Source organism: Cajanus cajan, chromosome 6 (genome assembly GCF_000230855.2).
Source record: "Cajanus cajan strain Asha chromosome 6, NIPB_CcT2T_4, whole genome shotgun sequence".
Taxonomy (NCBI): Eukaryota; Viridiplantae; Streptophyta; class Magnoliopsida; order Fabales; family Fabaceae; genus Cajanus; species Cajanus cajan.
The window spans coordinates 38,355,748-38,374,103 of NC_138522.1; the positions used below are offsets into that span (position 1 = coordinate 38,355,748).

The following is an 18,356-nucleotide window of genomic DNA, read 5'->3' on the forward strand; positions in this document are numbered from 1 at the left end:
TATAATAATTAATGTGAGCTATATATATTATTTATAATATTTATATTAGTTTTTTTTATATTTAGTTAGACTCAATAGAAGTGATCTAATTTTAGTGAGTCTTTAGATTGTCAATAGTAAAATTGATATGGGCCCAAATAGGTGAAAACCAGATTTAGCCTATTAGAAGTTAGTGAAAACCCTAACAGGTTTAAAATTGCAAAAGATGGTTACGGTACTCAATATGTCAAATCAGAAACACACATCTCTTTATCTTCCCATCAAAAGAGGAACATCAGGTCCTGTTGAGGAATTCAGTAATTTTATATATATTTTATACAAAATTTTATATACAAATTATAAATGAATATTTTATATATATACAAAATTTTATATTAATCCAAGATGATTTGATACTTCATTCTTATAAAATAAAATTGACGTAAGATATTCATTTCAAAATATATTAAAATATGAAGGCTTTGATTACCTTCAAGTTGTTGTTCAATTTTAACAAAATTTGATATACACATATAAAGTGATATGAACTTTCAATCTAACGGTTGAATTTACAAAATTCATATTTAATATAGAGTTATTGAATGGTGTAATACTTGGTAAAAGTTACATCGGTGTTATTATAACCCCTCATATCTATAACTATTATAAAGGGGATATAAGAGATGTAACCGCTTTTTGGTCTCCATTTTTTAATAGACCATTATACCTCCAAATATAAAAAAAAAATCTTAAATTTTCTTTAAATAATTATACACAACTTTTTAATATTTTATTAGGGAATAACTATTAGAAGCACGAAGTGCCTCTACCCCTCTAGTATAAAATAATCAACATAGAATGAAATAATTTGTTAAATTATTTTGCATTAGTTTATTTATTTATCTAGCTCATAGCATAAAAATTAGTATTTCTAATATGTAATTTTGTATTGATTAAGATTTTTAAAAATATTATAGATTAAAATGTTTTTTTTCTCGATATACCTGTAATAGTGTTTGCTTAGATTTTAATATTTTTAGAAATATTTTTCCAAAATTAAAAAAAAAAATTAAGTAAAAATATTATAGGGAAAGTACTGAAAGATTTCACTGTGTGCAATATTTCTCGGTTTTTAATTTCTTCTTTCAATACAATTAATGAGTTCTTTTGAACTGTAAGGGGAATGTTTTAGGAAAGCATAACGTTGGTTAATTGATAATGTTATAACCATTCGTTCATTGGTGTAGTGCCAAAAGGAGAAATCATATTTAATAGTAATAATCTGAACAATGGTGACAGCACAGACAATGGTACATCATAGTATTTGTTAAACCACACCTCTTGGCACATACATATAACCATTCTGAAAATAAGACACAACAACATTACCGGATGACTTTTCATGAGAAACCAAGAAAACTAAAAGAACTTTATAGGGCTGATTGACCATATTGGGACAGTTCCCAACTTAATTACGTAAATGAGGCTGTTTTTAAACAATATACACCTTTGGAGCACTTTTAACGGTGTCGCTATGGGCCATAGCGACACCAGGGACACGTGACATTTTTGTAACTCCAACGAAACCATGAAAGCCATATTGATAATGTCGCTACATCCTATAGCGACACAAAACAGCTCCACTGAAGTCGCTATAGTCTACAACGTCAAATATTTAATATAAAAAAAAATAATTTTCTTATAAGTAAATAATTTTAAAAAAAATAATTTGTGAAAGTGGCGCTATATCAAAAGAGAGTAATAATCTGAACAATGGTGACAGCACAGACAATGGTACATCATAGTATTTGTCAAACCACACCTCTTGGCACACACATATAACCATTCAGAAAATAAGACACAGCAACATTACCGGATGACTTTTCATGCAGAACAAAAGAAAACTAAAAGAACTTCATAGTGGCCAACATATCATATGTGTATAATCTTCGAATTGATGATGCCATAGACAAAGTGCCTCCAACTAGCTAGAAATTATTATGTAGCATAAGACTACTGAGTATATATGATTACAACTAATCTCTACAACATATATTTAAGATTTTCAATTTATAAGAAAAATTTATAACACTGCTACATAATAAATATTATGCAGAGATTAGTTACGGATCACGCAGTGTATAACCACCTAATAATTTCTCCCAAATAACACCCTTCATCTGCCATCCCATAACGGTGACATGACATCTTTGCAAATGGTGTCATCCTCACGGCCAGTGCATGATGTAGTATGAGTATAACGAAAATTATCATAGTTTGTTTCTGTTTGGCTTTGACATGATCCCTCACCAATCACATACGTAGTTGGGGTCATCATTCTGAGACCATCCAATTCCCTTGCCACTTCCTTCATGGTGGGTCTTTCTTCACCTCTAAGCCTCAAGCACCATTGAGCAATGTTAGCAACTTCCTTCACCTGGTCACTATTTCCCTCACTCACACAATCCTCAACAATTTGTAACAAGCAATCATCCTTCAGAGCCGAGAGGAAATACAAGGCTAGGTTCCTCTCCTCCTCTGGCATGTCAAAAGAGAGTGCCCTTCTTCCAGTTAGCAACTCAGCAAGCACAACACCAAAGCTATACACATCGCTTTTCTCAGTTAGTTGGCTGGTCTGAAAGTATTGAGGGTCAAGGTAACCAAGAGTTCCCTGAACCAACGTTGTCAACTGACACTTGTCACGTGGAACCAATCTCGAGGTTCCAAAGTCAGAAACCTTGGCTGTGTATTTCTCATCTAAGAGTATGTTAGTTGACTTGAAGTCCCTATGGATGATTGGTATGGAGGCAGAAGAATGCAAGTAGGCAAGCACACCAGCTGTTTCTGCTGCTATTCTTAGACGTGCATCCCAAGGAAGTGTGGTGTTTTCATTGTGAATGTGGTCAAAGAGGGTGCCATTTTTCACAAATTCATAAACCAGAAGTGGCATTTCTGTTTCTAGACAGCAACCTAGGAGTTTGACCACGTTTCTGTGGTTTATTTGGGACAGTACAACCACTTCATTGATGAATTGTTCAATCTGGCTGTGGTCTACTAGTTTTGATGAATTTATTTTAATAATTATTTTTTAAATCATTTATTTCAAAAAAATTAATTTTTTAAATTTATTCTGGCCAAAAGGCCCAAAGTATTTGTCTTCAACACATGTGCTGCAAGGAACACTCTATTAAAGAACTTGGAGTGACATAAAAGATGAATGTTTATTGTGACTAAAAAGCTTAAGGCTTTCCTTTGCTAGCTGATAATGTGTCCTTTTCGGTTTTTTTACTTTGTGCTATTGTGAAAGTAATTGAATTATATGTGAATTAATATATAAAAAAATTGATATCACAATGTAGATAAATTTATTGTTGTGTACAAGAGTAAAAAAATACTAATAGTAACTCCTGAAGAGATCTATATACTAAAAAGTAGAAAGAAGTTGCATAGAAAGGAGAGTGTATTGTAAGTTGCATAGAAAGGAAAGTGTATTGAGGAGAATATCAGGAAGTTCATCATTAGAAATTGTGGCACCCTTGTTAGAAGAACAAGGGGCCAACATTTTCTGAATTTCGGCTTTAGAGAAAATATCCCCTGTAACAGCCCTATACAGATGGAAACAATTTTGATTTTCATGAACAAGCCTCTTAGAATCTAAAAAGGTAGACAAACAATCCCTATCTTCTAAGATTACCAACCAAGTTGAATAAAACACACTTTCCACATGAACATCAACTGCAAAACAAATATAACTTGAGAAACTATTCATCATCTCCCCACAAATTAAATCCTAGATAAATTAATTAAACAGTAATGATAAAAAGCATCTCACATAACATACAAAACTTCATCACAAACATGATGTCACATTATGGTACAATGCAATAAGGGAATATACAACACACTACACAACCATTATTTTGTAGATAGATTAGCATCTAGTCTTGAGTAACAACAGACGTGTGAATTATGATAATATTACAATTAATTAATATCAACAAATCATCTCCCATTTAAGGGCAAAGAAATCCGACTTAAACTTTCAGATCCAGAATGCAAGCTTCTTTTGTCAGCATCATCTACAACACTAAAAGAATATGACGGTGATGCTTTGAGAAGATTTTCAGTTTCCTTTGAAGACAAGTTGACTTTTTCCCATCGGTGTTTTTCCACAATGCTTTTATTGCCTCAAGTTCCGTTGCAACTTCTTTCATGGTGGGCCTTTCCTCCCCCTTCAACCTTAAACAATGTTTTGCGATATTGGCAAAATCCATTAGTTGCTCAACATTTGCCTCATCTATTATTTGGCTATCAACAATGTTGAGCAATCCACCCTCATTCATGGAAGAATGGAAGTGCATTGCAAGGTTTCTAAGAGTCTCTGGCCTATCAAAAGAGAGTGCTTTCTTACCTGTTAGTAGTTCAACTAGAACTACTCCAAAACTATAGACATCACTTTTCTCTGTTAATTGGCTTGTATGGAAGTATTCTGGGTCAAGATACCCCAGTGTTCCTTACACCAATATGGTAAGTTGAGCTTGATCTAGAGGAATAATCTTTGAAGCTCCAAAATCAGCTACTTTTGCAGTGAGATTGTGATCAAGTAAAATGTTTGCAGTTTTCACATCTCTATGTATGATTGGTGCAGTGGTAGCAGAATGCAAGTATGCTAGGGCCCCAACACTTCCTATTGCTATTTGCAATCGTGTTTTCCATGTAAGTCTTAAAGATTGGCTTTGATCGTGAAGATGCTCATAAACAGTACCGTTGGGGATGAATTCATAAACGAGCAAGGGAACTTCTGCCTCTAAACAACATCCCAAGAGCTTCACCACATTCCTATGGTTGATTCAAGAAAGCAAGATCACCTCATTGATGAATTGCTCAATTTGGTTTGAATTGCTAATTTTGGACACTTTTATTGCCACAATTCTATTGTCAGGTAATATTCCTTTGTAAACTGTTCGTTGGCCATTAATTTTGGACACTTTTATTGCCACAACATATTGAGAGAGAAGATTTGCTCTCATGTAATTTGTAAGTTATGAAAGAAATATAATAAATGAAGAGCAACAAAAACAAAAAAAAATCAAATATGTCAAGGATGTCAATTAATGAGTAGTGGTATGAAATAATAAAATGAGATTTGTTTTGTGTTTAATGTAATTTGTAAAAATATATGGAAGTGATGTAGAAAGAATGCTATAATGTAAGTTTTTTTTCATTTTTTTTATCTTGATTTCTTTATTATTTCGTGCTCACATATTAAAATTTATTTTCCTATCTTTACTTCATTTAATGTTTAGTTTTTTTTCTTTCTTATTTATTATATTTACTTTTTATACATTTGTAAGAGTGATTGTCATTATATATAAATTTTATGAATTGTATTTTGGACATGACTTTTAATTTATGAAGTTGTACATTTAATTTTAGAAAGAAAAAAAAAATTAGTCATCAATGCATTTATTATAGTTTTTTTTTTCTTCATTATGTGTTATTGTATTTAATGATTTAAATTTTATAAATTAGAATCAAATAAATATTTAATCAATATAAAATAAGGTTCATTTCATTTTAATCCTTTTAATTATAATTATTTTTATTTTGATCTTCTTAAGTTTTTTTGTTGTTTTCATTTTAGTCATTTTTTATTTGTCTTTATAATTTTTTATTTTTCTATTTTCATTCTTATAATTTTTTGTTTTATTTAATGGTCATTTTGACAATAAGTATGAAAATGAAATACTTTTTTTTACAAGAACAAAATTTTTTTAAAAAAAATTAAAGAGATTCAAATAAAAAATCTCTAGACTAAAAATTTATTTAAAATTTTTTATTTTATTTATTTTTTTATTTTTCCCTTTCATAAGTGTCTATTAGATTGTTAAAGTGTCCAACAATATTTTTGAATTTAATTTTCCAAACGTCTAATTCAGAGCTGTCCAACCATATTCCATTCCGTATCACCTTCACACTTGACTTGGAAGTCATCCATGACTTGGCAAGATCTCGAACGTTGATTTCAATCTACGGTTCATATTTATTTAATTATTAAATTGAACATTCTAACAGATTTTTCAATAGGAAAGGAATATATATTCCAACCTTTTTCCATAGTCATAATCAGTGGTGGAGCCTAAATGGGTATGGGACAGACCAAGCCATGGCCCCTAATTTTTTCCTTTTTCGTTTAAAAAGGTATATAATTTTTTTTTTGTATTATAAATAATTTGGAATATATGTATTTAAATATTTTGATGCCTCAAAATATTTTAATAAGAACTGCAACTGGTCACGAATATTCTTTTCCTTACAATTTTTTATTTTTAATTTTTTTTTATATAGAATACTATTATATTTTAAATTAGAATATACATAATAAAAATAAGTTTATGACTTCGTTATGTTTTGTCTTTTATTCTCATTTAAATGTGTATTTTCATGTATTATTCTCATAATTAGTTTTTATTTTTCTTTTTCTTAATCATCTCAAACAATCTTTCTTTCTATTTTGTCTGCAGACCTATCTGTTTCTTTTTTAATTATTCGATTTTTAGGAGAGATTTTTTTTTTAATTTATTTTTTATTTTCCAAAATTTAAGACAATATTAATTACTTTCTTTTTTCAATTATATCCTTATTTATTACCTAACTCTTAACTAGTTTATACATTTATAAACAATATGTACTTATTATAGAGGAAAGAAAAGTATAATAGAAAATTTCAAAACTATTTCATAGAAAACAAAAAAATTTTATTCTATTTCTTGATTTGTGTATAAAACCTCCAAACGACTACTTAAAAAGAAATGTATACACTAGTGAAAAAAAGACTTTTAAAATCGGTTATTTTTCACTTTTAAAATCGGTTCCGTAACCGATTTTAAAAGAGCTGATTTTAAAAATTAGACTTTAAAAATCGGTTATTTAACCGATTTTAAAAGTTAACTTTTAAGATCGGTTGTCTTATAACCGATTTTAAAAGTTCTGGCCGAGAAAAAAAAATTAAACTGGAACGGGCCGTTCTAGATTGTTAAAAGAGAATTTTTGAAGAACGGAGTCAGAACGGCCCGTTCTCCTTTCAGTACGGGCCGTTCTCCTTTCAGAACGGGCCGTTCCAGCTTCAAAATTTAGCAAAACTGAACCTGAAAACAGAAACAAGAGAAGGCATGAGAAAACGAAAAGAGACATAAGAAGAGGAAAACGAAAACGAAAACAACAACGAAATTTACCTCTTTAGAAAATGAGAGCGTTTAAGAGAGTAGAAAAATGAATAAAGGGAAAGATGAAAGAGAATGAGATTGGAGGGAAATATAAAAGATTTCTGACGATACTTTAAAATCGGTTATTTAAGAACCGATTTTGTATACTACATACAAAATCGGTTATGAAATAACCGATTTTAAAAGTAGTACTTTTAAGATCGGTTATAAAATAACCTGAAGATACCTCTACTCTCCCCTTCATTCATTCTACTGAAATAGACTTAGCCCTGTTTGGAGATACTACTAAGATCTTTCTAGCTTTTCCCCCAATTAAAGATAGGCACATACAATGGTTACTTCGTGTAGAGAATGCAATGAGCTCTTCCTGGGCAGAAACTGGCATACTCGAGTTTATTCAACTTGCAAAATTTGATCTGCACCTTTTCGACCCTCAAATTCTGCTTTCTGCAATTTTCTTTTGGAACAGAGAGACTAGGGCCTTCGAGTTCCCCTGTGGTTTCGTTTGTCCTACTCTGTTAGATATAACAGCAATAACTGGTCTACCCCCTATAGGAGATAGGTTTTATCCTGATGCCTTTGAGGAAGAGATTTCGATCAAGGAGCTTTCTATTACTTGGGATAAGAAGACCTATTTAGCTTTCATAAATGCTCATGTAGAACAACCTGGTACCCCTGTTTTGATTTCTGAACACATAGCCTTTTTAATGTACTGGTTATCTGCTTGCGTTTTCTGTACCCCTTCTCTTCAGGTTCTGAAATACTATTATATTCTTGCTCAAGCCCTACATCTGAAGAAGAAAATTTGTTTAAGTAAACTCTTGTTGGCATCTTTATATACCTGCCTCAACGAAGCTTCGGAAAGCCTTTTCCGCGAATCTGGGCCTCAGAATCTTTCTGGACCATTATGGTTGCTTCAACTATGGCTCAATGCCATTTTCGAGAAGAAACTGTCTCTTGCTTCGACCTTCACTCCAACCTGTGAACTCGAGGGTGCCCGTTTAACAACTTTGACCCCACGAAGCTTTGGAAAGCCTTTTCCGCGAATCTGGGCCTCAGAATCTTTCTGGACCATTATGGTTGCTTCAACTATGGCTCAATGCCATTTTCGAGAAGAAACTGTCTCTTGCTTCGACCTTCACTCCAACCTGTGAACTCGAGGGTGCCCGTTTAACAACTTTGACCCCTCAATTGAGAATTTTGCAACATATATTGATGCCATTCTCAGCTTCACGGATTTTAGTGAAGATTTAGCTTTTTTTATTCAACCCACTTTGGCAGGCCCATCTTGGCTTCGACAAAATAATCAAGTTGGAAATATAACTTCAAATTCGACTGAGATCTAGTTTGGGTTCTTATCCTGGGATGTAATCATTTCTAGTATGAGGCAAAAAGACGTTAGGATCTATCCTTACCAACCTCAAATGTTTGCTCGACAATTTGGTCTCTGTCAAATGAAGCCTCTTCCCCTTCGACAGAAAGAAAGTATTGATGTTGACATTTGTGTCGAAACTAGGAATTATGAGGAAGTTTTGGAGTTTATTTTGCGTCCTGACAAAGAACTTAAACTCACCCCATGCAATTTCTCTCCTCCTTTCTTAGTTTCCAAATGCTATCTTCGATGGTGGTATCAATATTATGTAGATAAACTTCTCACCTTCGATGATTTTTTGAAGAAGCTGATCAATTCTCCTCTTTCTTCTTCGCAGGGTCCAAAACAATCAGGTACTTACAAGAACCGAACTATTATTTATCAATTCGAGCAATTTTTTAAAGTTTGTTATCGTCCTGACAACATTGGTCGAACCATCTTCGACGTATTTGTCTCTTTATCGAAAATGGTACAAAGGAACATCCGCTTGAAAAAGGTAATCAATCCTCGAGGGAAAACTGATTTTGAAAAATTTTGTCCTAAAAATATACCCCCTCTTCCAAATGCTCTTTTTGGTTTAGCTAAATATTTGTCTTACCCCCCTTGGGTAAAAACACTCGACCCACTTTACCTCGAGCGTAAAGTAGTCCCTGTAAAGAATCGAGTTACTTACGCGAGATGTTCCCTGTACAATTTTTCTCGAAGAAGATGGTGGCCACTATGTTGGGTCGATAACACTAATCCTCCCCCTGGTAAATGACTATAACCAAGAAAATTTCTCAAATTCTTCATTGTATTTATCTCATCTCCTTTCTATCTTGTGTTATACAGCTGCTATTTCCCAACGTGTTCCACAACATGTTGAACAAACTCCCGATTGGGAGAGTGATGATAATGATGATGCAAAAGGGTCACCATTGAAAGGTCGAACAAGAAAGACCGCTTCCGACGAGGCTTCTTTACGCTCTAAGGTATAATTTTTTTCGATTAAACCCTTCAATCAAATTTCTAGATTTGTTTATTTCACCTTACCTTTTCTGGTTCTTATATTTCAGAGTATTGAAACCTCGAAAAAAAAAAGTGGACTCGAGTAGCACTAAAACTATAAGTAAATTGTTCTGTCTCGAAATACCTTGCTACCCCCATTTCGAGTTCTAGCTATCCAAAATTATTCTTCCAATTTCAGGTCTCGACCACAAAAAAACCAGACAAAGGGAAGGGGAAGTTGGTGATACCTCTTCCAAAGAAAACTTAGAACCCCCCTGTCGAGAAGCTACTTAAGGATGCAATGAAATCGGTTCCCAAGGTATTTTCATGTCTTGACTTCGATTACGTTTTTATGTTCTTTCGACTTACCTGGCATTTTTACTTATCATAGGACGTTGAGGTCATTCAAATCGACTCCTCTCGTGAAATGTCAAGAGATATTCCTCCAATCACTGGGGTATCTCACCAGGTTGGCCTCCATTTTCTCATTTTTGTTCTTTCCTTAGTCTCTCTTCCTAACCCCATCATTTGTTTGTAGCTGGCCACGCCTCAATTAAATATTGCTAAGATTTCTTCAGTCGTGGCCTCGATAGAGATTCCTCCTAAGGTTGAGGAAGACAAGGTTCCCCAATTGGAACCTTTGGCGAATGTGGAACTCCAACAGTCTGCACAAGGTGAAGCTTCTTTCGAGCTCAAACCTCCCTTGAGTCCAAACAAGGGTATATGTCTTTATCTTTTGAAATTTCATTCTTTTACGAGTATTAACAAAACCACCTATCTTACACATTTTGTTTTGTCTATAATAGATTCGACTGAGTCTCCGAAGCCTTTCACTACTTCCCCTTCGACCCATGAAGGTGTCAAATCCTCCGTTCAGGCTCTTTTCTCGATTCCTTCCACTGACTTGGACTTGATGAGCTTTTTTAATGAAGAGGACGAGGATATCAATAGTATCTTCGACGTTCTCGACAACTGGACTAGTGGTCCTTCTGGCTCAGAAAAAGAAAAAGTAAAAATCATTGAACGAGCCTCTGAGCCATATTTCCAGCCTTTGCTCGAATCTTTCAGGTCAAAGGCCTATGTAGATGACTTGGATCAAGCCCTCCTCGACCCATCCTTCAAAGTCAAAGTTGGGCAAATGGTCGAAGACTTGCTCGCCTACTCTGACCTTCCTCCTACAATCCACTTCGAGCTGCAAGATTTTATCAAGTCTTTTACTCTCGCCTCCGATCTTCGATCGTAGTGGTCTACCACTTTTCAGGAAGTAGCTCAGATCAAAGTTGAGAGCGAGGGCGATCGCGCTAAACTCGAAAAGCTCCGTGAAGATTTAATCTCCATTCGAAAAACTACTAAGGAGATGATCCCCGCCTTGAAGAAGTTACAACAGGAGGAAGCAGATTGCACAACGTCCATTGAAGCCTTGTAGCATGAGTTGAATACTCTTCGCTCGGAACAGGCCAACTTGAAGACTCAGAGTCAAGAAGTTGTGCAACGTCAGAAGAACTTAAAAGATGAAGGCAAAGTCATCTCTTCGAGACTTGCAAAGACTCTGGAGCATAAGAAGCATCTGGAGGGTCAGTGTGTTGCTCGAAGACAAAGCTTGGATGAGGCCTATAATGCTTTCAAAGATTTCAAAGTTTTGTAATAATTAGATTTTTCAACATTGATTTTTCTTTTTAATTTCTTTTTGGATTGTATCGAACACATACTTTAAAATTCTCTGCTATGAAAGTATTTTAACTATTTCCCATTTATTACTTTGCTCACATTTGACTCGATTTCTCTAATCACATATGCGTTTTTCGAATATACTCGTTCAATTGTAAAGGGGCCTTCCCAATTATTAGACCACTTCCCTAAGCGTCGAGATTTTTGATCCATGGGAAGGATCACCTTTAATACTAGGTCCCCAATTCGAAAACGTCGTGCTTTGACTTTCTTATTATATGTTTTCTCAATCCTTTCCTTTTGTTGAACAAGATTCTGCAATGCTATCAACCTTTCTTCGTCTAAAGATATTAATTCATCATACATTAAATTCCAATAATCCTCAGTAGGCAAATCATTCTGTTTTTGCATGTGAATTGATTGTAAATCAATATCTAAAGGAAGAATAGCGTCATGCCCATACACTAGTTTATATGGGGTAGTCTTCGTGGCATCCCTAGGAGAATTTCGATAAGCCCATAAAATTTGAACAAGTGTTTGATGCCAGTTTCAGGGCTTGCTCGAAATATGTTTCTTAATCAAACTGATAATAAGTTTGTTGGCGGCCTCTACTTGTCCATTTTCTTGTGCATAATATGGTGTCAAAATTATTAACTTAATTCCCCGCGATTCAACATATTGAGCAACTTTTCAACCCGTAAACACTATGCCTTGATCAGTAGTGATTGTTTGGGGAATCCCAAACCTCATTATAATATGATCCTCGACAAAATCAATTATATTCTTTTGCTCAACTTCTTTCAATGGGATTGCCTTAATCCACTTGGTGAAACAATCTATGGCAACTAGTATATATTTATGATTTTTCGAGGAAGGTGGATAAATTTTCCCTATTATATCAATTGCCCAACATCGAAATGGCCAAGACTTAATGATCGAATGCAATTCACTTGCAGGTACCCTTTGTATTGATCTATGTCTTTGACATTCCTCATAACTTTTTGCAAATTCGATACAATCTTTACTCATGGTTGGCCAATAGAAGCCTTTTCTTGACAAAGTCCACTTCATCTTTTCTCCTGCTTGATGTGCTCCACATATACCTTCATGTACTTCTGCCATAGCGATATAACTTTCATGACTCCCGAGACATTTGAACAAAACTCCATCGAAACCTCTTTTGTATAATTCGTTATTTAGCACAACATAATTGAGGGCTTGGAGTTTTATCCTTCTTTCGACTTTCAAATTAGGATTTTGCAAATATTCGACCAATTTGCTCCTCCAATCTTGCTGACTCGCGATGAGCTGATACTTAGACTCTCTAGAGGGCATACTAATTCATGTTCTATATGAATCAGAGACTCAAGACACCCCTTACTTACTTTATACCCTGATGCTACCTAAGCCAATTCATTTGCGATCGTATTCGCATGTCGAGAAACATGTTTTAATTCGACTGTATCGAATGCATTTAGTAATTGTACAACACGAGTTTTGAATTCGATTAGTTTTTCATTCAAACATTTGTATTCCTGAGTTAGTTGTTTAATAACGAGTTGTGAATCTCCTCGGATTACCACATTCTTAACTCCTAACTCCTTAAGGATCTCGAGTCCAGTAATGAACGCTTGATATTCAGTTTCATTATTTGAATATCCTTTATCTGTTTTGAATGATAACTTAGTTAGAATTCCTTTAGGGGAAATGATTAACAATCTTATCCCGGCGCATAATTCATGTTTTGAACCGTCGAAAAATAATTCCCAAGGCTTAATGTTTAAGTAAATAACTTCTTCAGTTTCTTTCGAGTGATCCGCAAGAAAATCTGCGATTACTTATCCCTTAGTTGCTTTTAACGGCTCGAAGGTTAATGAATATTCAGTTAACACAAGTGCCCATTTGCCAACTCGAGAATGTAAAACAGGTTTACACAACATGTACTTGATCACATTACTTCGACAAAATATTACAACATCACAAGGCCTAATATAATATTTCACCTTTGTACAAGCAACATAATGACTTAAACATAATTTCTCTAAAGGAGTATATCTAGTTTCTGCTCCTACTAACATTCGACTTAAATAATAAATGACTCTTTCGATGCCATTATCATCATCTTGCGCCAGCAATAGTCGAATCGCTAGCTGAAATGTACAACTTCAGTTGTTTTCCTTTAGAGAGTGGTGCAGGCACTGGAGGGTGAGCCAAATAATCTTTGATTTCCTCGAATTCCTTCTGGTGCTCTTCATTCCATTGAAATTCTTGCTCCTTTTTCAGACGTAAAAGAGGAGAAAACACTTTAGTTTTGCCAGAAAAGTTCGATATAAATCTTCTCAGAAAGTTTACTTTACCTAGGAGAGATTGAAGTTCTTTTTTGTTCGATGGAGGTTTAGTCTCCATGATGACTTTAGTCTTGTTTCTATCCACTTCGATCCCTTTCTGGTGTATGACAAATCCCAGAAATTCTCCCGCTGTAACACCAAAAGCACATTTTAGTGGATTCATTTTTAAACCATGTTTTCTCATTCTCTCGAAAGATAATTTTAAATGGCATAAGTGATCCTCCTTTTGTTTCGACCCAAAAATTATGTCGTTAATATAAACTTGTATAAACTTACCAATTAAATTATGGAATATTAAATTCATTGCCCTCTGATAAGTGGCACCTGCGTTTTTTAATCCAAATGGCATCATCACCCATTCATAGACGCCTAGCGCACCTGGACATCGAAAAGCAATTTTCGATACATCATTAGCTGCAATATAAATTTGGTTATATCCAGCAATAAACTCATAATTTCATTACCTGCAGCAGCGTCTATCATAGTTTTAGCGATGGGCATAGGATACTCATCTTTAGATCTCGAAAATCAATGCACACCCTGAGTTTTCCATTCTTCTTTATAACAGGCACGACATTCGATATCCACTCAGCATATCTTGAAGTTCTAATGAACTTTGCTTTTAGTAATCTCTCAATTTCTTCCTTGATCTTTTCAATTACTTCAGGGGCGAACCTTCGAGGGCTTGGCTTGACAGGCTTCTTTCCGGGAATATGGGCAACCTATGTTCCACCAATCCTCGATCTAATCCCGGCATTTCATCATAATCCCATGCAAAGCAGTCTTTATAATCATGCAGTACTCGAATTAATTCCTCCTTTAATTCCCTTTGCAAGAACTTGCTAATATAAGTTACCTTTCTATTTTCGACAGTTCCCAAATTAATTTCCTCGAGTGGATCCTGAGATTCTAATTTATGTTGTTTCTTGGCTGCTCTTTCGAATCCCAACGGCGAATCATCGAAAATACAATCTAACTTTAACTCTGACTCTTGCTCGTTTTCCTCTTTTACATTTTCGACCTCCTGGTCCATTTTAACTTCTGTTTTTTCATTTTCTTTTCCTTCTGAGACCTCTTGGTCCCTTTGATTTTTCTTTGTTTTTCTTTTTTCTTCGTTCTTTTCGACCTCGAAGTCCATGCCCTCTTTCTTCGTTTTTTGTTTTTCTTCGTTCTTTTCGACCTCGAAGTCTATGCCCTCTTTCTTTGTTTTTTGTTTTTCTTCGGCCAAAATGGCTGTGATATTTTTATCAATCTCAACTTCACTTGACATCACTCCCTTATGTTGACCTTCCTCGGCCATGTTGGCTGTTCGATCAGCCATGTTGGCCGTTCGATCGGCCATGTAGGCCGATACTCGAGCTAAGAAGCTCGAATAAAAATCTTCATCCTTCATTCCTCAATTGGAGCCGAATCTTTTTCGGCTCGAATCACAAAACCTTTTTTCATATCCCAGCAGAAAATCTTCTTAACTCCTTCTTCTTCGTCCATAACTCCAGCATTGTAGGCATCAAAAGGCTTGGTTTTTGCAAATGCAGTTAATTGTTGATCAGCAAAATACATGCCTACCTCATATGCCTTTTGATCTGCCTCGAGAACTTCCAATCCTTCGTCATCATTCCAAAAAAAAATATTTTGGTGTACTGTCGAAGGGACAGCTCCTACCTCGTGAATCCATTCTCGCCTTAACAAGATGTTAAAATTTGTCTTCGATGGAGTTACTATAAACATAGTAGTTCTCTTCACGCTTCCGATCTGAACATCAAGCAGAATCATACCTTCAGGGTGTGAAGACTTCCTTGGATAATCTGAGATCAATATATTATGGGGCTTTAAGTCAGCCATGGATTCCCAAACCTCTTCAGCATTGTCCTAGGCAAGATATTCACAGCTGCACCTCCGTCAACCAACACCTTATTCACCTCGTGTCCTTCGATCATCAAAGTTAACAATAAAGGTTTAAGGTGACCTTTCATCTCTTTGGTGGGGGAATCGAAGACAGCTGAATTAAATTTGGGGATAACCCTCGAGATTTGATTAACCCACACGATCTTGGACTCATAATTAGGATCATCGAAGAAGTCTTCTCGATGAATATCCTCTTGTTCGTTTACAGATTCCATGGCTCCAGCGTACTCAGAAGGAAGAATTGATACTATCCCACAGATGTCTTCCAAGGAATCATCGAAACTGCTCACGAAACAATTAGTTATCAGATCTTCGTCATCTTCCATGAATTTTCGAGAGGATTCCCCCTTTTGAGGTATAGGAATCGAAAAACGATTCCCTCTGAACCCTTCAAATGTAGCTTTTCGCATCCTTTGCTGTCTCCTCCACTAAGTTTTGGTTAAGTTATTAAAGGGCTGTCGAAAATCGCGCCCATAACTTCCAGTCGAGAATCTACCAGGACCTATAGATATATTTGAGAACTTTCCAGGAGTGCCTTGCACTGGATGTCCAGCATAATTCATCACTTGCTTGCCTCGACCCATTCCACCAACCATCGATCTTGGTGGGGCATTCTATTTTCCTACAGGAATGTTTGCATTCGGCACAAAAGTGTTACCGAATTTAGATGAATTATACATTTCCATCTTACCCATCGGAGCATTATACTGAGGCATGTGAACCTGCCTCATGGTTAACCCAGCATTCGATCCAGCATTAAGCTTGGGCTTTTCTCGAAGCTTCTCGGCTTTGTAGCTCCTCATCATTTTTGACTCCTCGAAAGCCTTAGCAGCAGCTCTATCGAAGACAGCACTGCATCGAGGACACAGCATAACCTCCCTATCAGCCTCTTTCTTCTTTGACAGAAACTCAACCAAACTATCTCCCTCTTCGAGTTTCTCATCTAAAATAGGCTCAATGTTTTCATCATCCTCGATATTAACTTCAACCATGTTGACAGCCATCGAGACTGGTTCCACATAACCAGTGTGAGCAGCAAATTGATCAGTGTCCACTTTCATGTCCTTTTCCTTGAAAGCAAGGCGACGATCAGTAATCGCTTTTTCGATCATATCCCTGAAACGCACAATTATTAGTCCAATTGCCATACATATTATGATATTTACAAAATTTCTTCCCTTTTCTTTGTTCGAATGGCAGAATTTTATGGTTTTCTGGGAGTACAATTTGTTTATCTTTTAATAAAATCAAATATTTTATCTGCCTTCGTCACATCAAAACTGTATCTCCTAGTCGAGCTCCCTTCTATATTGTCCCCTGGTTTTAACATTTGACATTGATAAGTAGGTCCAGGGCGCAACTCTGCTAAGTTAACCTCAAAATCCTCACTCAAAATATCATAATTAGTATCCTCACTCATCTCGGCATTTTCTGAATAGGCTACCTTTTCTTTCCGAACAAACCTATCAAACTTTCTTAACCTTTCCTTTTCTAATTTAATTTGTTCGATCCTTCTTACCTTTTCTGCCAACTGGGCCATATCTCTCAACTGTTCATTTACCAATTTTTTACGTATTAAGAAATCTAACCCTGTTGCTGCAATCTTAACTAATTCATGCTCAGGTATATTAGTATAACATCGAGATTTTAATTGCCTGAACCTATTTAAATAGTCATCTAACGTTTCATGGCTTTGTCTCTTAACATTCATTAGATCGACTATACTAACTTTCGTTTCCTCTCTGAAGAAATGTTCATGAAAACTACCTTCCGATTGAACCCAAGTGTTTATCGAATTAGGAGGTAAAGTTGTGAACCATGTGAAAGCGTGCTTAGTTAGCAAACTCGGGAAATACTTCATTTTTAAATACTCATTGTTTGCTAGATCCCCACATTCGACTAAATACCTAGCTATATGTTCTACCGTAGACTCATTCAATGCTCCCGCAAATTTCAAAAAATTTGGTACCTTTGTTCCCCTAGGTAGTTCTATTTGAGTTACGTGATCTGGGAAGGCTGACACAAAATAAGGGTGCTCATTTCGACCTATATCGAAATCATGTCTGTTTAGTACCCTTTCTACAATTTGCTCTAGGTTGTCTCCAGTGTTCCTATGAGGTCGACCTACATTTTGCGGAAACCCTACATTTCCTCCTAGATTTTCCATATCGTTCAAATTCGCACTCATAACTCTCGATGGTGGAACATCTCCTAATCTGTCTCCTATTTTGTTTATCAATTCATACAAAGGAGTCATTATATTATGCATTTTGATTGACAACAAATTGACCATGTCATGATTACTATGGTCCATCTGCTGTCAAAGAGCCATCATGGCTTGATTACTAATCCCTGTGGGGATATAATTACTCTGTCGAACCAGAGACCCTTCGTGACTAGTGCCTACGTGTTGATAGGGGTCTTGCATCATGAAACCCAAACCATTTGGACCGGGGTTATAACCTTGTGGGGATAGATGCATTTGGGAATTTGGTCCTATATAGGGTATTGGCATTTCGACGTGTACAGGTTGGGTATTTCGCCAACCCTGTGGCATACCCCAGGGATATTCTCTAGTGGCATTTACAAGTTCTTGGGACACATTATTTTGCCTAGCCACATTTTCGAGTAATACAGGGGGTGATGTTGCCCCCTAGTCACAGCAACTACATTTTCTGAATTAGGATTTCCGTGTTCTACATCCACTTGATTATCATTATTCCTGTTGTTAGAATTATTAGATGTAGACATGGTTCTTCCACTCCTAAGTCTCATACAACATGTATACCTAAAACTAGTTCAATTATGTTTGTGATTTAAACGGGTCCCACTGGGCGTGTCAATTTGTTTACGGTGGAATTAGTTTTATGG

The 18,356-nt window shown here is 35.5% G+C and overlaps 1 protein-coding gene and 2 pseudogenes across 1 annotated transcript; all 3 read right to left on the bottom strand.

The window, feature by feature from the left end:
* Positions 1–1,802: 1,802 nt before the first annotated feature.
* LOC145959052 (wall-associated receptor kinase 3 pseudogene) lies at positions 1,803–3,562 on the bottom strand (annotated as a pseudogene).
* A 291-nt stretch (positions 3,563–3,853) lies between these two features.
* LOC145958690 (putative wall-associated receptor kinase-like 16) lies at positions 3,854–5,009 on the bottom strand (annotated as a pseudogene).
* Positions 5,010–16,716: 11,707 nt separating this feature from the next.
* LOC145958691 (uncharacterized) lies at positions 16,717–17,742 on the bottom strand. Its single transcript, XM_083076197.1, has one exon. The coding sequence runs from the start codon at positions 17,740–17,742 to the stop codon at positions 16,717–16,719; it is 1,026 nt and encodes a 341-aa protein (XP_082932323.1).
* Between the last annotated feature and the right edge of the window lie 614 nt (positions 17,743–18,356).